This window comes from Micrasema longulum, unplaced genomic scaffold (genome assembly GCF_059751315.1).
Source record: "Micrasema longulum isolate JH-2025_06_02 unplaced genomic scaffold, ASM5975131v1 h1tg000383l, whole genome shotgun sequence".
NCBI classification, from domain to species: domain Eukaryota; kingdom Metazoa; phylum Arthropoda; class Insecta; order Trichoptera; family Brachycentridae; genus Micrasema; species Micrasema longulum.
This window is the reverse complement of record NW_028277584.1, coordinates 1195953-1220182: the sequence shown is the minus strand read 5'-3', so window position 1 is coordinate 1220182 and position 24230 is coordinate 1195953. Positions and strand designations below refer to the sequence as shown.

At 31.5% G+C, this 24230-nt stretch overlaps 1 protein-coding gene and 1 long non-coding RNA gene across 2 annotated transcripts in view; one reads left to right on the top strand and one right to left on the bottom strand.

The window, feature by feature from the left end:
- The window catches only part of GlyT (Glycine transporter), a 48343-nt gene that overhangs the window by 1310 nt on the left and 22803 nt on the right, over window positions 1–24230 (top strand). Inside the window, exon 2 of the mRNA XM_088225732.1 lies at window positions 12599–12791. Within this exon, the coding sequence (XP_088081858.1) occupies window positions 12599–12791 (193 nt within the window). The remainder of the gene's footprint in view (window positions 1–12598; window positions 12792–24230) is intronic.
- On the bottom strand, window positions 19709–23128 carry LOC148282025 (uncharacterized). The gene is made up of 2 exons (XR_015822194.1): window positions 22970–23128; window positions 19709–20005 (listed from the first exon to the last, which is right to left on the bottom strand). It is a non-coding gene; the product is annotated as an uncharacterized LOC148282025 (long non-coding RNA).

Sequence of the window (24230 nt, the reverse complement as noted above, 5' to 3'; positions counted from 1 at the left end):
ACAAAGGCTTCGAACCACAATTTCAGCGAAAGTTGTTTTATTGTGTTTTTTAACTAATAACTTGGGTCATGTACATATTCTGGCAGAAAGGGTGCACCAATAGGTGTTTTCGGTTTAAATACTACTTGCTAGAATATGTATACGAGTATATAAGACTTACGAAATAGTTATACACGTTTAATATAATGAAACTGCTTTTTCCATAATGATTGTGGTTTGAAGCCTTTGTCCTGAACACATTCGATGTGATCTCTTCAGATCTTCGTATATTATCTAATTATATATTTTTTAGTATAAGGTTGCAATTAGACATTAATAAATAATTAATGCTATGTAATGGGCATATGATGATTAATGAAAGGTTTATGATTTTATGCATGATATAAAATTATATTATTTTATTACGTGTCCGGGCAAATAAAATACAAATAGAATTCTGGTTGAGTGCATACGTTCGCACGATGGAGACTAGGTAAAAATTCTAAAAAATAAAATGGAGTAGAGAAAAGTCTGCTCCGTAGTATAGTGGTATGTGTGTTAGTCTACTACATTTGAGGTCCTGGGTTCAATTCATGGCAAGGTCGACATGAAATATCGATATAAAAGGTGCGTTTATCCTCCAATATTTCACAATCCCTGGACATTATTTTAGTGTAAGCATGATCACTTCAACTTCAAGCAATGGATGATCGAAATACTCCGCATTTGTACATCGATGCAGTGCCATATGCACCACTGGGTACGAATAGGGGAATAACGTTTAATATTATTTTATAAATATCAATATCCGTGCATTATGTAAGGCTGAGACAAGAATTATCGACAAAATCAAGAAAGTACTGCGTTGCTTTGGATATTTAGACTGAATGAACAGCTAAAACGATTACGATGTTGATGGATCCAGTAAACGAGGAAGACCGAGAAATATATGGCATGACCAAATTCAACAAATTAATACCATGCAGAGGAACATATCAAAAGTTAAGATAAGATGTATAAATGCAGTAGATACGAGGTCTGGATGCAAAGACAGAGTGATGTGGGGTTATATCATGTTTACCTACCGCCACGGGGAAACATCGCAATGGCTTGTTTGTTGTTTCTTGCAAATAATTTTCATAAAACGGGTAGATTATTTTTAAAAAACGTCCTAGTAATTGAATTCTAGCCTGTTTTAAAAAATTTCATCCAAAATATTGACTTTGAATAAATGCTAGTACATTTGGTACCTACATACTGTATACTTGTGACTTCGCGCGAATGTCGTTTACGGCGTTCTTACCGTGTGACGTAAATACTTCTTAAGCTAGGGTTTCCTAGGACAGCGGTGCCCGTATTTTAACGGCCGTAGTGAACGGTGATGCAGTGGAAAGCCATCGTAAAGGTGATTAGAGAGTGGTTTCCTAGGAAAACGGTGTTAAATGGTGTTGATAACACCGTTTTCCTAGAAAACCACACTCTAGTCACCTTTACGACGGCTGTCCACTGCATCACCGTTCACTACGGCCGTTAAAATACGGGCACCGCTGTCCTAGGAAACCCTAGCTTTACTGAGTGTACAGGTGCTATTCAGGCAAAATAAAAATCGCTTTCAACATCTACCTATAATAAAGCCAAGGGAATGAGGCAGTTCAGTGGTTTAAAAAAAATGTCAGTAGACTATTAAATTAAGCCGAAAAAAATATCAACAATGTTTGAATATGTCCAAATGCTTGCAGAGTAACTGGATTTCCTCCCTAGGGAGTTGTTCATAAATCATAATTAATTGGCTATTCTAAGCAGCTGTTCACTAGAAACTATGACGTTTTAAATTAATTCATTTTCATAATAAAGTATGTTTTTTTAATTTTTTCATATATTTTAGAGAAACTTCGCCAAACAATAAAATGCTGTAATTTTTACCGCGTGTAAAAAAATATGTTTTATATCAAATTTCCCGTAGCACTGAACTTCCTCATTGAATATAGTCAAATCGAAGTGCAGATGGTGTAAATTGGAATAATCATTCTCGTGGTCGAACAAAACAAACAAACTAGCATGCCGTTTCCCTCGTGGGGGTAGGCAGAGAGGATAGAACGCCGTTTTAGTATGCCTTTGCATGCAGACCTCGTTTTCTCTACATTCATACATCTTCTCTTGCACGCACGACAATTATTTCGACATGAATTATTTAAGAATTTTAGTGAATTTTAAAAGTCACGCATATATTGATAAAATGAAGATGCTTGGGTTTGTTTTGAGAGTGGCATCAAATTTAAAAATTTATTTACTGTTAAACAATTGTACTGCACTTTAGTAAGGAGCAGACTTGAATACAATTCTTCATGCTATTGAAAGGGTACAAAATAAATTCTTGCGCTTTATAAACTATAAATTAAAAATACCTTTAGAAGCCTTAAATTATGATTTTCTTAGAAGTGAAATGAGATTTCTTGAATTGTCAGACCGATGAGTTACAGCTGATTTGTTATTCTTATTTAAAATAATGAAATCAATAATTGACAGCCCTGCTTTACTTGAAATAATTCAAATTCGAATACGTGGTAGGTACACTAGAAGTAAAGAATTATTTTATTGTAACAATTCTCGTACCAACTTCGAAATGCATTCACCTATATTCAGGATACATACGTACTGGTGGATTTTTATAAGCTGGCGCGTGCGCTATACTTACACATACGCATTGTGTAGTATCAGTGAATAAGCCCATGGTATGATATCGCACGGCATACGCATTATAAATATAATCTCTGTCTCTCTCGCGCTCAGACGCGCTTATGAGCGTGACATGGACAACTATTGCTTTATTAGTTGCTAATGATGTGGTAATACAATATACACAGGATGCTTCTGCGTTCGTCTGAGTTTCGCTGCGGCTCTTAATAGTAAAAATATAATAATATGTACAAGTATTAAGTTACGAATTAAAAACACTGGTTCATAAATATGTAGGTATTTTTATTCAATCAAATCATGAATAGGTCGATTATGTAGTGATGGCGCTTTCGCAAAACTTACACAAAAACACTTTTAATGTACAGAATACTGATTTTAAAAACCTCGATACATGTTATATTGAATGTTTTTAAAAATCTCTTTTGGATTAGAGCGAAAAAAAACAATTACTTAAGAAAATGTCATATATTTATGAGTTTTTATTCAATATTTAATATTTTGTGTTTATCATAATAATACTTAATAGAATGTAATTAAAATGCACAGTACAAATTATTTCGGAGAAAATATGTATACAAATACCGGTATGGAAATAAGTTCGAACAAATATTTGTAGGATTTAGTAGTTAGGTGTTTGATTGGAGTTCCTACCCCAGTTAGAGATTGACAGAGAAGACACGAGGTTGCTGTTTGATGTTCATTTATTACATGGTGAATAAATAATGAATTATGTCGGACGAGTGCTACGTCGATAAGGAGTTGAAGAAACTGCACTTGAACTACATGCTGGAACTGTGTGATGTCGTCGAGCTGGTATGACGTGAACTGAACTGACTGACTGACTGACTGACTGACTGATGTTGGCTGCGTCCTGTGGTCTCTTTATAGACGATGTTCCTTTGTAGTTCATTTCTTCATGGTAGGGACGGTGTGAATGTACTGTAGAACGATGCCCTCCGATTTCATGTGAAATACTCAGAGTTGCATTTTACAAATGTATAGGATTCGATTGAAAATGATGACATTGCATCGTCGGTCATTAGTCTCTTTTAGGTGAACTAATTTAACACGTGTGTGTCATAGATTATGGACTATGGACCCTACATATTTGATATTTTCAATACAAACTCTGTTAATGCATTAAAATGTAATATCACTCGTTAATTTTTAGAAAAAGAATTAATTGATTAAAAAATATACTAACAAATTTAACTTTGTTTTCTTGGATACGTATTTATGTTTATTTCTCAATATATAAATTGTACATTTGTAGATTTGTTGCCAAATTCCAACTTCTTACAACCAACTGATAAAATAAAGGTGATATTAAGACTATTAAAGTTTTCATATTGCTCTATAAAACGTATTATTTATAAAGTATTATTGTAGCATTATTTTTCTTTTTCATTACTACCTAGCTAAATACTAGCCACATTATGTTTATGTAAAATTATTCTCAACTATACTTTGTTATATTTATATTTAGAACATAAGATTTTCTCACTTTAATTATCTACTACTACTGTTTTTATTTTTTATATTTTACTTTCACTAAGTTGTTTAGTTTTAATTATTCAACTATATTTCATATTATATATTACATAATCAATTGTTTACTGCTGTGATTATTTCTGTAAAACTTTTTACTGTAAAAGGTTCTTTGGACCGTTGATATTTTATATATTTTCAATTCCTCTGTACGTGTGATGTCACCAAACGTCTCCTAAACGGCTCAATCGATTCATGTGCAGTTTTCAGAGAAATATAGATCTTTGCGCTGTGCGTGTTCGTAGATATTAAAATCTTCAATCTAATTTGTAAAAGAGAAGTAAGAAGCCTAAATGTTTCATTTATTGATCTACTTGGGTTGCATTCGAGGAGAATGCATTTACAAAAAGATGTTGTTTTTTGTGTATAAAAAAGTTTGTTTTTGAATTTTTACAAAAAGCATTTGTTTTTGTGGATCTCAAACAGATTCTTCCCTTAAATTCCTTATAATTTCTACCCATTTATTAACTTTAATTGGATTTCTGGTAATACTTATTTTTTTAAAAAATAAATACATTTTTAAAAGTCGTATTCCTACATAAGTACACCCCTTTGTTGGTGAGAAGACCGTTTGACGTTTGCAAAAAGAATGCCATATTTGAAAAAAAACTTATTTTATGTTTTGGAATTCAATCATAAACAGGTACCAACTTAAAGTCAATATTAAAATATTAACAATTTTTAGTTTTGGAATTTTATCACAAACATGTACCTAGGTACCTACTTATCAATGAAAAGTCTTTTTCCAAGGTAATAGCAGGCAAGCCAACGTTTGGGCAGGACAACGTCTGTCGGGTTCGCTAGTATATAAATAAATAAATATATTGCATTTAATGAAAATCGGTCCAAAAAGGAATTAGCCAGTTTGGCATTATAACCCTATAATTTGCGACCCTGAGCTGAGGGCAGGTACTCGTTACTGAGTGCAGGCACTGTGCAGTGTGCAGTGTGCACTATGCAGCTGTGCGCATATTTCAGGGATGTTCGATAAAGTGCTAACTCTATTATAACGTGAAAACGCTTTTGGAAAAGCTTTTAAAAGGTCCCAACAGAGTTAGCGATGAAACGCTTTTCCCGAGTATTTGAATAAAATTAATATTTTAATTAGTCGTGAAGTTTCGCGGTAAATATTATGTATTCTATTAAATCTGGGCCCCGGTTACAATGGGAAGTTAACGTAGGCAAAATGGTGAATATTACACAGTGTGTATAGCGGCTACTAGAATTCCATACTCCCTTCTCTAAAATGTTCTCCTTCTCTGTTGTAATATGTTATTCTTAATGACCCCCTAAGGAGTATCGAGTATTTTGTCTAAAAACATTTGGACAATCTCAAAATCTACTAATAAAATCAACTGGTCTAAGAAACAGTTTAAAAATTTGACAACTGTCTTTAGGCGTTGCCTAGTATGTGAAATAATTCAATCAAATGAATCTCTTCACAACAATAAAGGTTTCAGCTCTTTAACTTCACTAAAAAATCAGCAGATGGAAGAATTTAAGGCATATGTATGTTCAAACATAGGCATAATGGTGAATGTTACGCAGTGTGTAAAGTGGCCACTTAAACCAGCTAACGACGGGTTATAAGCCCTGTAAATGTCTAGACTTCCATATTCCCTTCTATAAAATGTTCTCTTTCTCTTTTGTAATTTGTTAACAGAGTTATCTAAGATAAAATTCAGTGATTTAAAAAGAAAAAAAATATTTGTTAATAGACTATCAAACTATTCCAAATTAATTTTTTAATGTTTATATGTATCGTATTAATATCGTTCTGACCCAGGGTTTATAAAGAGTAATTGCAACAACTGATATTCGTAAAATGTAACCGCAAGATTTAGAAGGTTTTTGTGTTATATCATCGATATGATGATCGCATTTAAGTCTGAAATTAACTATTAATTATTGTCTATTTCATATGTACAATACGTTTTTATTATTTTATTTGAGAATTGAATTGATAAGCATTTATCTTTATTAAAGTAAAGGACATTGTCGTTGCACCATGTAACTAATGTATCAAGATTTTTTTGTAAATCTTGACCGTCTTGAATTTTTTTCCATAGTTTTAAAAATTTTTAGGTCGTCAGCAAACAAAAGGAATTCAGAAAATTAATGTTTGTTGTTATGTCATTAATATATATCACAAATAGTAGAGGTCCGAGGTTTGATATTTGTTGAATACCTGCAGTTACGTAATAGAGATCACCAGAAAATCCACTAATTAATCCGATCTGTGATCCCCGCGTGAAATATGTTTTAAACCAATTTAAATTTGTGATTTTAGAAGTAATATAATTTAATCAACTCTGTTTAAAGCGTTACAGAAATCTGTATATACGGCATTCACCTGTAAATTTTTGTCAATATTGCTGCTGATAAAATGAGTATATTGCATTGATGCTACAGATCTTCTGGAAAAGAAGCCATCTTGTTATGGTAAAATGAGTTTTTGCACATGAGGAAATAATAAGTCGTAAATGAGTGATTCTGAAATTTTACTGAGTCTATATTTTTTTACGTGTCACCTTTTTTGAAGATAGGAGAGATATGATCAGTTTTCAAAAGTGATGGAAAGATTCCAGTTTCGATTGTTTTATTATAAATAATATATAGTGGCATTCCTAAGAATTCGGAGCAATTTTCAATGAAAAGGGAAGGGATTCCATCGGGACCTGCACCTTTCAGACATTGAATAATTTACATTTATTTTTCATATTTTATATTAAAATAGTAAATTTGCCTACACAATTAGGTCCTATTGCGTCTTATTGGGAGAAAGTGAAAGAGTTGTGAGATATATTATATACTGATTTAAAGTATTCAGTGAACAATGTACTAATTTCTTTACCCGCAGTTGCGATTTTTTTTCCTATAATTGTAGAATCTAATGGTAGTTCAATGTACATTGCTTAGGTACTCGTATGTTCGAAGTTGTTTTATGACTATTTATGACAAAAACAACAACAAACCATCACGCCGTTTCCCCTTAAGGATAGGCAGAAAGGATAGAACGCCACATTACTCTATTTTTTCATACAGATCTCGCTTCCTCTACATTCATACATCTTCTCATGCAAGCGCGCCGATTATTACGACTTTTGACATGTCCATATTCAAGTACTTGTTGGATTTGGTCATGCCATGTCTTTCTCGGCCTTAATTTATTTCTGCATCTATCAACATTCGCATTGTAAATGTTGTTAGCCGTTCTTTGGCTGTCCATTCGCTCTACATGTCCAAACCAGCGCAGAGCTCCTTTCTTGATTTTGTCGATAATGCTTGTCTCAGCCTTACATAATGTACGGATCTCAACAATTGTGCATCTATCGTATATAGTTTTACCACATATTCGCCTGAGAGATCACATTTCGACAGCCTTCAGCCTACTTTCATCCCTGTTTTTCCAAGTCCATACTTCGCTCCCGTACATCAGGGTCGGGACCGGGAATCCGTGAATTGAAATAAACTATATGTGTCAATGTTTTTTTATTTGTTTTTCGAGATAATTTTTACAACATTTATTTACATATTTTTTTTAGACTTCTCAACAATTTAAAGACAAATTGTCTAACTCGTTCTCATATATATATATATATTTTAGTATCTGCATTTTTCCTTAATTCTTTTTATAAGATTTTTAGAATTTCGTTTAGGATATCCTTTACTATTTTTTTTAAGTGGCGCATGCTTTCGTATTACGGCGTTAATATTTTTATAAAATAATTTTAATGTTTCATCAGCATCTAGATTATGAAATAAGTGAGTGCAGTTCATGTAGTTATTTGTCCGAGTTAATTTTGTCATAGTCACATTAAAAAAAGTTTGATCTTATTATATTGTTATGAGGTAAATTGTTCGTGATAATCTATCGTTACTTCTAATGCAGGGTGATAAGGATCTTCTTTTGTTACTGTATTGAGGCATCTATTAATTTATAGTCACTAAGAATTAAGTCTAGAATTTTACCTTAATGGTTTAGTATATCGTCAAATTTTAAAGTCAATTTTTGTGTCAAGTCATGTCAAGTTTTTAACTGCACGTTGCATTTGTACAGAAAATTTCTTCATGGGGTCGATTATTTGGGATAGTTGCTGAATGTGCATCTTGAGTGGTTTATGCTATGTATATGTGCCGCATGTAATGTATATGTTTGTGTATGTTTTATATGTGCATTCATGTGTGTGCGTGGATGGCTCGGTGTGTACATTCTGTATTTTTATTTATTTTAATATATTACCTCCATGGAAAACGAAAATGTTAACAATTATTCTTTTCTCACCTGAAATTCGCATTTATTTATTTTTTTGTCACATTTAATGTTTATATCTTTTGCATAATTTATGAAAACTTAATTGGTCTTTTAATGTTAAAAAAATGTAGTTTTTAATACTTATTATGTACGACTGTATGTTGTTTTCTGAATAAAATAAAATAAAAAATAAAATAAACAAAATAAAATAAAATAAATTGCTTGAGATGGTAAAATGAGAGTACGAGTAAATTACAGTTTCGTTAATATTGTTAGAAATTTAAGAAAAAGGAATTAAGTTATGGTCTGGTTTGAAAAACCAGGAGAGGTAATGGGTCAGAAGCTTATAAGAATTGAATTATATTATAAGGTCTCCCATCCACGATATCCATAAAAGCGAATTGAATACGCGCAACGCATATTTCTAAAAACAATTTTACCTATCAAAACAATTTCATCAATACTTAAGATAATTATTTCGATGGACTGTAATATATTCATATTTTTTACTTGGAATTCAGGAGAACTTTAGCTTCATCGAGAGTTTTACATAAAATTTTATCCTATAAGATGGATGCTCAAGATGTTATATTTCAAATTAACATCAATGTTCCAAATCTTGCCATTCGTAATAACACTTTATTTGCTGTGGGAAATTACAGAACCAACACTGGCTTCTTTTCCCCAATGATGAAACAGCTGTATGAAACGGGACTTATGGTTTTCTTGTTGTATTACTGTAGAATGTTTTATTATTTAAAATTTCTACTGAATATGCTGTAAATTTTAGGTTAATTTTTTTAATATAAATTTTGTACAATTTTTAGGTTTATTTTTTTTTTATAAATCTTGGGTATAAGGAAATTTATGTTTTTAAAAAAACTTTTTTTTTAAGTAAGCCAAATATATAGTATTATAAATGTTTGTAAAAGGCAGATTTGCCGTTTATGTTAATAAAATAAAAATAAATAAAATAAAATTACCTTCTCAAAAATTTGGACAAACCCAAAATATTGTTGGTATATAAATAAGTTAAAATATTATAAAATACTTAAAGGGTTAGGTGTAGTCAGAGGCGTAAAAAATTGTCATATACGAGTATATAAAGGTATACTAATATAGATATTATTAACTTAACAAAGGTAAAACATTTTCTATGAAATTAAAATTGCATACTACTCTTACTACACGACATTCAAAGTTACAACATGCAGAAATATATGAAATGGTTATAAAGTGTGATATCGGTTAAATATACCGCTCAAGGGTTATTAATTTCCCAACCTTCGCTTTGGTCCCGACGCGGAATCGATAAATCATTTATGCAGATGTCCTATACATGAGATATTGATAAAATTTCGCTGACGCCAACAACGCTTATATCTCTGGGTATGATTATATTAGTCGCGTGCATACAGTTTTAAACCAGGGTAGGCAGCACTAAAATAACGCACTCCGTATTATATGTGAAAGTTGAATCTTACCAGACAATTTCCTTCACACAGGTGTTATGAATCATTATGTGTTGGCTTGTAGTGGATATTGAAATTACTCGAGCCACATCAAATATCCAAATAAGCGCTATATTTTTTATGTCATTCCGAATTTTCGTAGGTTAGAAAATAATATACAACTGGAACAATATAAACGGTTGAAACCATAGCATTAAGAATAGTCCAGAAGGAGCGTAGAATCATATTTGAATACATCGGACTGTGTCCAAAAATGCCCTTACTATGCCCCCACTTTCGACGCGCGCATTCGTGATGTCGCCGCGTAATGTTGCACGATGGGACAAAATATAATAATAACACAAATGTAAAAAAAAAGAATCCGTTAATTTCTCTAAAGTTATATTGTGCACGCGGAAATATTGATTGACACAACAGAGTAAATAAGTAAAGGGTCATTTAATAAGAGTGATTGAATTAATGAACTTTGAACTTAAAATAAAAAACAAATTTTATTTTTATATCATGTTAAAATATTATTTAACGAAGAGAGGAGAGGAGATGGGACAGAAAGAAGAAGGTGAAAGGAACAACTTAAATATTTAGATAGTGACAATCTTGATTTAAAAGTAAATAAAGATGGGGAGTCTCTAACATTAGTGGGTTGATTATTCCACAATCGAGCAGCTACTATTGTTAAAGAGGAGGCAAAGGGTTCTCTCATTACTAGAGCGAAGAGAAATTCAATGTTGTGATAGTTGCGTGCGATATTCGGTTATGTGGTCGAATTTGCGACGATTAAAGATATACCGTATACAAACATTCTGCAATCGTTCCAACTTATTAAGCAATTCAGAGTTAGCATCTGGATATCATGCATCTGCATAATCAAGGAGTGGGAGAAATAAGCCCTGGACTAATAAAACTAAAGAACTAACGATAGACATTTGACATGGAAAATTCATATCAGCAATTTAATTAGCAAAGTAGCGACATTATCGAGTCTTATTTTAAAATCAAAAATTTTGTTTCAAAAACGAAAAAAAATAAAATATATGAAGCCTATGTATAAACTAAAATATGTTATATGTAACTACAATGGGGGAACAGGATATAAAAATGACATAAACAGACTACAAAGACAACAAAATAAAATATTATAGTTAGTATATGACCTTCCCTATCTAACAAATAAACAATTAAATGTAACCGAACTCTTTCAACTAGAATCACTAAAATGTCTCCATAAATTAGCCACTGATGTAATTGTAGACAAATAACTAAAACTTGAAAAAAAATGTAGTAAACATGGGCACAATACGAGAATATCAGAAAAATATCATATCCAACCTTCTAAAACGAGACAAGGACAGTTGAGACTAATAAACCAGGAACTAAAATTAAACATTAAACTACCAGACCAAACTAAACAAAAGACTCAGACAAACTTTTCCGAAGATGTAAAAAATATTATTATCAATATGGAGTTATATATTATTTTTGTAAAATGAATGTAATAATCCGTAAGGGTTATTAAATAAATTAATTTGCAAGAAATTCTGCAATTTTTTAAGTTAGTGCAAACTGCTATAAAGTTTACGACTAACTTCGTTAACCTGACCGTGCCACCCTAAATGCTTATGTACGATAATACCTAAGTTTTTGACTGAAGTCATGAATGGAATTTCTGTGCCATTTAGTTTTTAAAAAAATTAGAGAAGTCACCGGAGATAATATTCATTCAACTTCGAATTTGAACGTTGAATCCCAAACAATAGCTTTGAATTCCATGGCTTTCACTTTAACAAATACAGCCTTATTGTTTTAATACACGGCGCTGAGACAAAGGCAAACAGACAAACACGCTTCTCATAAATAATAATTTACTAGAGTTATAGAGTATATATTTGAAAGATAAATAATCAAATCCGATTATCAAAGAATAAATCCACCATTAATAGGATCGCATGTTGAAAATATTATCCTACAAAAATGCGAATAAATTTTGCTTCACATATGGCTACACTGATGATTAAACGTCAAATAATGAATATAAATGTCTAAAAAAAAAAAAAAACAAATACGCTTTGTTCAATTCGCCCTAATTAAGTTCTTGTAAATGTCGCAAAATGTTCTAAATTAAAATCATCATGTTTGTTTTCCCGTGTTCATATTTATTTGGCCTTTAATCAAAATGCAAAAAATAAAAACCCCCAAATCAATCACACGATTCAGAATAGCATCACAGGTGTGTTGTTGAAAAACACGTTACCCGTGATATGCTGCTCAAAATGAAAAATTAATTTTAAAAAAATTGCATGTTGAATTATTAAACGATTAAAAATATAGGATAGATGAAGATAGTTTGAAATTATGCCAAATGAGATCTGGTGGCAAAGACAGGACATGGATATTTAAAAATAATAAATTATTAAATATTATGGCAGTACACAATATTTCATTTAAACATGAATAAAGCATTAGCTTTTTGTTAAAATTAGCTTAAATTAACATAAGAAAAAGGTTGTTTTTATCTCATTTTAATTAAAAATATTTTTTTAATAGCGCGTTTTTGAATAAACGATCTTTTAAAAAGTAAACATTGTATATTTTCGTGCGTTTAAAATGATGGTATTTTGAATCCTTGCTAATTGTTGTTTATTTCCAGTCGGACAAGATATCCGTGGCCAACTCACAGGCCCCTCTAGCGCCGTGCCCCTCGCCGGGGGCGCGCGGGGGCCCGGAGCCGGAGAGGGGTAATTGGACCGGCCGTTTTGACTTCCTGCTCTCCCTGCTCGGGTACAGTGTGGGCCTTGGGAACGTATGGCGGTTCCCATACCTGTGCTACAACAATGGAGGAGGTCAGTTTTACATTACATAAAAAACGTGTAAAATCATCACAGCACAGTGCGTTCGAATGTTTCATAATCCTTAGTGACTGTCGGTAAACCCAGTAAACATTTTTTTTTGAAAACTGTTTGTCACGCACACATAAACACAGGATATAAAGGTTTGAATGGACCATAAATGTTTCTTGAGTTCATGTTTTTTTTCCTTTGCGTAGTAAATATTCTTTGCGTTTTTATGATTTACCCAAAAAGTTCAATTTTGGGTGCCATTTTCAATAATTGTTAGTAAATATTAGTATTTAACACTTATCGACTTTTTTGTCTACCGGTTTCAAATATTTGAGTTAAAATAACTCCCTATTAGAAATTGTGAATCAAGTTATAGTAGGGTAGGGTTCGAACCTAGGACCTCTGATCCGTGAGTCTGCGACACTAGCCATGGGGCCACAACCATTTGAAGTAAATAAATAATTTATAAATTATTTAAAACCAGTCGATAACGCTAGACTTCCATAGTGCTTTCTCAAAACACATAAATAATGTTCATTAAATTTGAAATCCACCAATGACAGATCGTGAGACGTATGCTCTATAAATGCTTAGGCTTCCATATTCACTCAAATCGGTTCTCCATTTATAAAGATATATATGTCAATCTTAATTACCTCCGTAGAAGGTTAGGTTCAATGCTCGTCTAAAAAGATATAAACATGGGTAGCTACTCAATATTCTGTTAAAATCATTATGTACCCCATGTACTTATAATAATGTAACATGCTTTTTTTAAGGGAACCAGAAAGGTTTGAAATTTCGAAAAAATCCATATTTGTTTTTTTACATAATCGGTTAATACAATCTTTTAAAAACATTTTGGCCCAAAAAAACTTCGATATTCCCAAAAATGAGTTCAGGAGAGACAAAAATGTAAGGCCGTGCACGGCCGGCAGAGTGCCCGTAATCCTGTTCCAAAACTTTGACTGCGTTTTTCTTAAAACATCATTTCCGCTAGTTTTGCCGCGATGACTCAAGAACGGCTAAAGGTATTGACTTAATTTGAAAAAAAATGGAAATAATGATAAATTACTCGTACATAAACTAAACCAATCTCTGGATATAAAAAATATTTTTTTAATACCGTTTTAACCACAAATAACTTAAATTTTTCGACGTTTTTGATTAATTGGCCGCCATTGCTCCATTTTGACGATTCTTAATAGAATTTAAGTTCATTCTATAGAAGAAAACTTTACCAACAAAATGGCGCTAAGAAAAAAAAACTCCAACTCGTTCACCCGGAATCGCGGCAAGAAGAAAGCAGTTCGCGAGTTGCGCGGTCGCCTTTAGATATAAATATACCTCCCAATTATAAACGTTTTTGGAAATTTAGATGCTTGTTTTGTTCATCAAGAATGCATAAAAAACTTGCAAAACGAAAATTCGTTTATGTGTATTTGTTCGTCCACAACCGTCATTCGAATCTCACCCAGTGTTGGGCTGTATAAACCTTTCTGGTCCCCTTAAGCGCATGTTTTATGTCAAACCATTTCAGTAAAGGCACGCCTGGTTGAATACATTCCGCATAACATTAAAACATTTTATTGACTACCATGAAATTACAACACAATACAATTTTTTTTTTTTAAAAACTAACAAAAAAGTACTCAACTGAAATATTCTTTTTTCAAATCTAGGCAGGTCCTAAGGTACCTATCTAAAAATATCAGGAAACCATAGAAAAAAAATCAATTTTGGAATTCATTCGAATCAGCGTGAGTTTTGTTACCATTTTTGTAGCGTTCGTTTGTTTTAGTATTTGTTTGACAAAAAACGAAACAGTTTTAAAATATTTGTTATTAAAGATAAGAACTAGAAAAATACTGTTTCTGGTATATTTAGCAGGTTACATAAATTTTCAATTGTAAAAAAGGAAAAATAACGAATGTAAACGTATATTTATCAGGGTGTTTTTTTCATATTCAGTGATAGTTTATTTACATTATGAATTATTTACCAGTATGTTGTGTTGGTGTCTTACTATGCGTGCTGATCAACTGTGTCCACTAGTTTAATTCTGACGAAATAACAATTTTCGTCGAGTCGGTGATGACATTCTGTTTACAAACATAACTAAATTAAAGAGTTGATGTTGTTGAGCTAGAGAGCGAAATAAACAAGAGAGTGCTAATGATCACGGGACTTGATTACATGGTTTGTATGCAAATGATTTGATTAAAGGGTTTATGTATTTTCGATGGTACCTGTTTTACAAGCAGATTGGAATTACAGCTAGGCAGATATTTCCATGTTTGTAATTAATATACGAGCAAGAATATTTAAAAATAAATACGTAAGCGTATAAAATTAAGAATAGTACAGAAACCGCATACGCACATCAAACAAAAGGCAACTAAACTACTCATAAATGAGTAGGTTTATGTTTGGACCCATTAGTTTCTTTATAGATGTCGCTCAGTGCGCTACTCCTGATTTGAATTCAACTATGCCGTGTTGTGTCCTTTTAAAGTGTAAAAATACTGCTAGGATCTTAAAGAAACAGTATGGTATTACATTTTATGTGTAATTATCAAACGAATGTTTAGGTAGCGAATGCATTACTTAAACATTGAATTATTTTTCTATCTTTTAGATTGTCGAAAAAACAAAATGAAAATTTCGTTAGTGTTGCCAGGGTATTATTTTTTTTTACCCTACTTGACTTATTTCATAAGAGAAAAAATGAAAATTGAACCTCAGATTAAACAACTTTGTGGTGGACATTTGACCGACATTATTTTAAAAACATCAAATATTATTTAACATGATATAAAAATATCCGTTTTATGTAAAAAAAAATTTTTTTTATATTTTAAGTTTAAAGTTCATTAATTCAATTACTCTTATTAAATGACCCTTTACTTATCTACTATGTTGTGTCAATCAATATTTCCGCGTGCACAATAAAACTTTAGAGAAATTAACAAATTGCTTTTTTTCCCTTACATTTGTGTAATGATTATTTTTTTTCCCATCGTGCAACATTACGCGGCGACATCACGAATGCGCGCGGTGAAAGTGGGGCATAGTGTGGAGATTATTGGACACAGTCCGATGTATTCAAATATGATTCTACGCTTCTTCTAGAGTATTCTTAATTTTATGCGTAAGCGGGTTGTTTTGATTTTTTCAAAATTTCATTCCTTACTCGACTCGGTCCACGTGTTTGAAAATATATATTATTAATACGCAGGTTGTGGTCCCGTGAATAGTGTTGCGGACTCCGGATAAGGAGGTCCAAGGTTCGAATCCCGCCCTGCTCAAACGTGTTTCCCATTTTCTAACACGGTTATTTATAACTAAAAGAAAATGGCCCCAAAAATTGAAATATTTGTTAAATCATAATAATGGAAATATATTTTTTTCCCAAAAAAAAAGATGTTTTAAGCCATAATTTATTTTCAAAATTAAAGACGAGTTATATTTCGGTAGTCAGATGGCAGAAGGGACCATCTGTAATTTTGAAAAATGTTCAGGAGAGCTGAAATCCGTCTCAATTTCAAGACTTTAATCGACAAATTAAAATATTTTAGTGTTGCTTTTCAATAATAAATTACCATTCTGAATGACGCTGGTTTTTTAATTTTTTTCATGCGTATATTTACTGAAATATTAATTAAAACTTTTGAAAACTTAAACATAGACCAAAATACAGATGGTCCCTTTTGCCATCTGACTACCGATTTCATCAGTTTAATCGCTTTTACGACAGCTTCAATACCAGATTATGTTAAATTACAATAAACTTACACTGAATAAAAATTCTGTGAAATTTCACTGAAACTTTTATTTTTGCTTTCTATTAAAAGTGTTAATGAAAACAAAATACTTTGGATGTTTTAAGATTTTTTTTCTGCCAGCCTTGGGTTTGCCTACCATGCAAGAGGTACCGGTTTCGATTGAAATATTGATTTTGAAATATTGATTTTAAACGGTGTTTTAAACTGGACTGACACCTGAAGCGTAAGACTGATTATCTTAACTTTGTAAAACAAAAATGATCGAGACACGCCGCTATTTATTTATTTACGCCTAAAGGGCTTTTGTATATTCAGAGGTTATAAACAATTTACATATATAAAAAAAAAAACTAAATGAAAAATACATTTATTCACACCTTTTATCAAAAATACAATTTTACTTTCACTTTGCCCAGCTAACAAGGGTACATACCCCGTTCCAAGCTAGGCAATTACATTCTAATAAATGATAATAGTTAACAAATTAATAGAGAGCACAGACTAGAAAAATATAAACTTACTCGTATACACGTTTTGATACATATACATTCACACATACGCATCTCGTATACACAGATATATATATATATATATATATATATACACACACATATGTATATATACACGTGTAGTTACATACACACACACGTACATACACCCATGCGCGTACACATACATACATTCATAAAACATAGACAATTTATTTATAATGCGAAACTTCTGTATTTATTTATTTTAAAATGATTCTTTATTTTCATATTTTATTTTCGACATCCAGTAAGAATCTCCAATCCGTGGCATGCATCATCTTTCCTGACTCCCTACGACCAATGTCTTGAAAGTGCGAGTACTTTTATTTGTATATATATATATATATATATACCTATATATATATATAACTAAAAGTACTAGAAACTAAATTATTATTTTTAAAATTTAGAAACAATTAGTTTTTGAAGTTTGATAAAGTTATAGCAAATGCATCTATTTATTGTCGTATGTGTGTTTGTTACCGAGGGGGTGAATTCTCGGGAACAGAGAATTAATGTGCGAATTTGACATAGATATGCAAATATAAATAAATGTATATATCTAAAATAAGTATGATACCTCACTGGCCTATCTGGCCTATAAGGCATATTGAAATATATATATTTGACCAAATCAGGAACATCAAAGGAATTATTTACAACTTTATAAAAAAAAACACATAAATTATCATTCTTCTATCACTTATTTTAAGTAAATTCAATGTATACAGGTTGGCCGAAGAAGTGACGTCCAAAGGTAAAATGTAGGAGCCTCATATTAAGGGGTATCCAAATCCCCACTCATGTCCCGCGATTTTGCAGTTTTAGAGTTATGATTTTTTTAACGAGTTCAATGCTATTGGTGTAACAACGCAGTGCCCTATTTACCATTAGTGTGCAGAAAAGGAATGATGATGATTTTTTTCTCAAAATTAGTCTGTCTTTGTCCATCATTTGTACCGTGCGTTTGCATGTTTGTGAGCCTGTGTTAATGTGTAAGTGTCTGTCGGCAAACAAAGTAAATAAACATTTTTTTCTTGTGTAAGCACGCACATTTAAATTATTTATATTTAAAAAAATGACACTCACGCATCAGCAAAGTTTACTAAATATTTGAATGGACTGAATTTTATTAGAAAGAATCTAAATGCATAATGTAAGATACAATTTTTATTATTTATATTTTTCTATTATAATTTTTATTATTTATATTTCTCAATTATTATTTTGTATATTGTTTTGATTATTTTGTATATTGTTTTGATTATTTTGTAAATTGTTTAAATATGTTAATATTTTTTTATATTTATATATCGAAGAGTCCCGACTTAACACGGAATTTTCTAACAAGTCGGGACATAAAAAACATACAGTTGTGTCTATGATAAAATTGTGTATTTTTGCATTTATTAAAAAATTAATTAATTAAATAAAATGTAATATTTAGGCAAAGAATTATAATATACCAGAAGGCGAGTAGAACCAAGTTTGTATGCATCGTGCTGTGCCCAAAAGTCCCCCCTCTACCCGAAATCCCGTCTGCGCGCATGGGTGAAGTGGCCCCGTAATGCTGCCAGACAGTGAACAATATAGACATATATAAGAAAAATTCGTATTATGTTATGTTATGTTTTTTTTTTTAATATTTGACTGACTGGACTGTAAAAAACAGGTACTTTTACTAGTCAAACGTTAAAAAACTGTGAAATGATCATTTAGTAATTAAGTAAATTAATACCGTTTGATGACCAAGGCTTATTAATAGAAAGTAGGGTAAAAAAATGTGACGACCCTGGCAATACTAGTACAAAATTTCCACCTAATTTTATTTAACAATCTGACAGATAGTAAAAAAATCGAATTCTTGAATAATATTTCTTGTGAATTCGCTTCTTACACATGAAATATGATCCTACCGTATTCCTTTTTAATCCCAGCAGTATTTTGACACTTGCCAACGACACAATACGAGATAGTTGAATTAAAATCGGCAGTTGCGTACTAACCAACGTCTACAGAGTACCTAATGGCCAAAACGTAAAACTACTCATTTGGGAGTAGGTTAGTCGAATTCAGTTTGATGCGCGTATGCGGTTTCTGGGCTACTCTGATTCTATGTATTTAGGTTTTTAAATTATTATTTTATTAAAGGCTTAAATAAAAAATAAAACTGGGATTCTAAATAAAATCGGCACGTAGCAAGCTGTAATTAAATAGTTAATTAGTAAAATTTTATATGTAATTGACAGAATCCTAATTAGTTTGAAATAAATTGATGTTTTTCCATTCATAAGTTTTTCGGGAAAACACGTTACAAATTATTTATGTATAAATACGCAAATAGTAAAATTACCAATTAAAATTTGTTATAAATTAAATATACAACTAAATATTTATCGATAACATATTTTGTTCATATTATGCAAACAAATCATTTTTATTTTTATTCCTACAATTTGCGAATGAACTATTGAATAAACGACTGTTTACTCATGCTCATATATAATACAAATAACTTTGTTTCACAAATAATATAAAAACGCTACTACGGAAGCCAAATAAATAATACAAGTTATGGATATTAAAAAATAAAAGATCTAATGTATAATTTTGAATGAGGAAGTTTATTGGTTTTAAAAAAAATAAAAATTTGTTATAGACTATCAAACTAAGCCTAAATTAAATTTAAAAAAGAAAATGCATCGTATTATCAGCGCTATGGTTTTTTTTCTTCTTCTCTAAGTGCCCTGTCAGGTATCCCCAGCGTTGGGAGTCAATCTGGCGAAGGTCTCTCTGTCCTGTGCTGCCCGGAAAATCTGATCCACGGTCCTGAAGTCAGTTCAATCTCGTATAGCCGGGACATCTTCCTTCTTCCAGCTCCTCGGTGACCCTCAATCTTGCCCTTAAAAATGAAATGAAGCAGTTGGTACTTTTTTCCACGAATTATATGCCTTAGATACGAAATTTTATATACTTTTATGATGGTTCTAGCTTGACTTAAGACTTCTGAGTTCGTTATCAGGTCTGTCGAAGTTGTCTAAAGCATTCTGCGATGCAACCATATCTCAACAGCCTCCAGCCTGTTTATAGTATTCACCTTTAGACCAAGTACAACAACGTTTGTCCAAGTCTCACAGCAATACAACAATACAGACCACACATAACACATAACGCTTATCCAATATTTACCTAATTTTAAAGATCAGATAATAATCATTGCAGAAGAAGGATTTCATTTTGTTAAAAACCGCTCTTGCTGCCTCAATTCTGCATTTAACTCCTATATCTGGGTCGAGGGTCTCTGTTAAAATGTTGCCGAGGTGCTTAAATTTGTCCATCTTTTTAATGTCACTACCCTTGAATTATTTAGAGAGAAAATGCGGAGTAGTATGATTTTCTTAAATATTGATATTACTATGCCAGTAAAGTCACAAATTCTAGTCTGTGAGGTCTACTGATTGGTGAGTTGCCTTCCTAGAAACTGGCAATCTATCGCAACACTCTGTCATTGGTCAATTTGGAAGAGCTTGTGTAGTAGTTAAAGTAGGGAACTCATTTTTGAGAAGGGAATATGAAAGTCTAGGCATTAACAGGCCATTAACCTGTCATTGGCTGATTTTAGTGGCCTTTTTACACACTGTGTCACATTAACCATTCCACATTTTTTTAAACAATCACATTCCCTCAACTCTTCCATCTGTTAACTTTTGTGAAGTAAAAGAGGTGAAACCTTTATCATGTGGGAGAGATATACGTGGCCACTTAAACCAGCCATGACAGGTCATAGGCCCTGTAAAAGCCTTGACTTCCATATTCCCTTCTCGAAAACATTTTCCTTCTGTTGCAACAAATTTAGATATAAAACACTCCCGAGGTACATTTTGACATACTTAAAGCATTGTTAGTTCAGTGTGTTTTTTTTTCATACACTTTCGAGATAGTTCTATATACATACAATTTTTTTTATGCTTTGATTTTTACCGCGTGAAAGAAAACATTTTTTATATCCTAACTTCCTGAATCCTACTTTATACAACGTACATACCTAAGATGTGAAAGGAGGCTGGAATTATAATTGCCAGCTTTATCTATGCTAGTACAAAGTTTTATTGTTTAATATTTTAATGTTTTATTACAGTTTAAATACATCGTTAAAACATATATTTTTTGGCAACTAAAATCCCACTTTTGATGCCTTGAAAAAATTCAAATAATAATAATAATACTTAAAAATTCAAAATAGATTGGAAATAAAATAATAAAATGGAAATGAAATAAATTGGAAAACTTACCAATAATAATAAAAATTTAATAATAATTATAAATTAGAAAATATACCGTTAATTATTAGAAAATGAAACATTAATGCAAATTACAAAATATAACGATAGTGCTACAAATTGAAGCATTAATATAAATTAGAAAATATATCACTAATAATTAAAAAAAATGAAACATAAATATGAATTAGAAAATATACCATTTATAATTAAAATAATAAATGTAAATGCTAATAAGAAAATTAAAACAAATATAAATTACAAAATATAAAAAGTAAAAAATTTATATATAAATAAAAAGAAAAAGGAGATATTCGACATTAGGATAATAAAAAAATAATTACTAAAAAATAACGTAGAAAATATTGGCATACATATTGTCTGTAATGAAAAATGAATACATGCGAAAAACAGCTCTTAAATCTAAGACTTTATAAACTAATTAATTATAAACTTAAATTGACTCATTAAGAATATTGTAATTTAATATTATACATGTACTCGCATGTCTTTGCCGACCTCGTGGTTTAATAGTCAGCGCGTTTGCCTATCATGCAAGAGGTCTCGGGTTCGATTCCCGACGTGGTTGATATGAAATATTTATTTAAAAGGGTGTTTTCACACGAGAATATTTTATAGTCCCTAAAGCGTAAGACTGATCACCTTACCATCATGTAACAAAAATGACCAAGATACACTGAGATTGGTGTTCCAATGCAGTGCTCTATGCACCATCAGGTGCGGAAAGGGAATGATGATGATGATGATGTCTTTGTTCTCAGGGTGACACAATTAAAAAGACCATTGAAAGGCAGGGGCGAACCATGTATAAAAGCATTTATGCGCAACTTAACATTATATTTGACTGACCATAATAATGTTTTCTGTAACTTTATTTACAGAAAAACAAATAAATAATTACTACAGAAAAAAAAAAGAATAATTACTATTTTTTTAAAATCATTTCCACCGTTTGTATTTTTATCCTAATATAAATATTGATATTAATAAAGCGCGCCTAGCGTCTGCGGTGAGCCAAGAAACTAGCCGATTATTACAGCTTATTTTTTCATACAAATAAGTATACTGTATTTTTAATGTCTACCCCAGCACGGGTTTTTTCTGCCAGATTAAACTTGCAGATTACACAAATTATTAGAAGATTCTTGATTTGGAAAACAGTACTTCAAACATTATTTCTTAAGGGCTATTTTTCTTTGAGATGGTACTTTTGACATAAGACCATTTACTTTCATGCGTAATATTGCAGAATATATAGCGCTCGACGCGGCCGTTTTTAGCACTATTAATTTCTAGATCAATTCGGCCATTGGACATTTCAATTGAATATTTAATATCGACTAAATTTGAAGTGCTATTTTTTATTTATTTTTAAATGAGTTTTGTATTAAAGGAATGGATAAAATATCAAGAAGTTACGTCGCTTAAGTTCATTTCAAGGATGAAAGTTGTTTTATCACACAGAACCACACAAAAATATCAATTTATAGTATAATAATACAACTTACATTATATTATGTACCTTCTATGTAGGTACAAATATATGATATTTTTTAATAGCTTACCTGTAAATAAAATCACCATTCGCCACTGTTGAAAGGTGTACTATAATGGCTTCATAAAGCTGAGATAGGATGTTACGTAACATTTTGTAGGTGCGAGGGAAATTCAACACAATAAAGCACGGATGTACACTCTTAAGTTCCTAGTTCCTGTCGCTTGTCACCGAGCGGAAGAGAATGTTCCGTGTATGCTATTATCTCTGAAGGCAAAAGATACATATGTACATTCGTACACATTTACTAGTAGACTGATAATATATGTCGCTACATAAGCATATTTCCAGCGTGCAGTGTTTCTACTGGACTTTCCATTTTCCAACGGATATTGGAAATGCTGTTTGCCTATGTCTCTCGTACCGGGATTGATCGTTCATATTTGGAACGCGTTCAATAATCAAACTTTCCACAAATTAAACAAAAAATACATGCACTTTTAAAAAAAAGTTTGTTTTATTAGCTAAGCTTGTGAAATGCCGTTCGCAGAATTACTAAGTTGCTAAATCTTTTATGGCAATTTTTTAGTTCAAATTACAATTATTTGTATAATATACATAGTTTGTTTGATTCTCCATCATCATCATTTTCTTTCCGCACCAAATGATGCATCGGGCACTGCATTAGTACACGAGCCGCAGCGTATCTGAATAATTTTGTTGCCTACACGAAGACAGGATGAAAGGCCTTATTTTCATTTCATATTATTTACGTCCGGAGGGCTTTTACATGACAGGTACAAAATTGAAATTCAAACGTTTTATGGTATAAAAACTCAATATGTAGGTCTAATAAATATTTATCTAATAAACATGTATTTTTTTTTAGTAAATTTCGAATAACATTATGATTTATAAATAAATTCATCATCATCATTCCCTTTCCGTACCTAATGGTGAATAGGGCACTGTATTAGCATATCAATTGCAGAATATCTTGAACATTTTTGTTACATGAAGGTAAGATAATTAGTCGTACGCTTCAGGTACCAGTCCAGGTTCCTGTTGGAATGGCAATAATTATGGTAGCAGAGGTGAAATAGGCTCGAGTATCTAGATCTATACCTACTGTAAATATATGATGGGCTCATACAATAAATATTGAAGTGTAAAAACACCCTTTTAAATAAATAATTTAAATCAACTATGTCTCAGGAATCGGACCCGAGATCTCTTGCATGATAGGCAAACTCGTTGACCATTACACCACAATGCCGATTTATTTAGAAGTACGTAAATATGCACCACGAGGCCGACTATAATTATATACA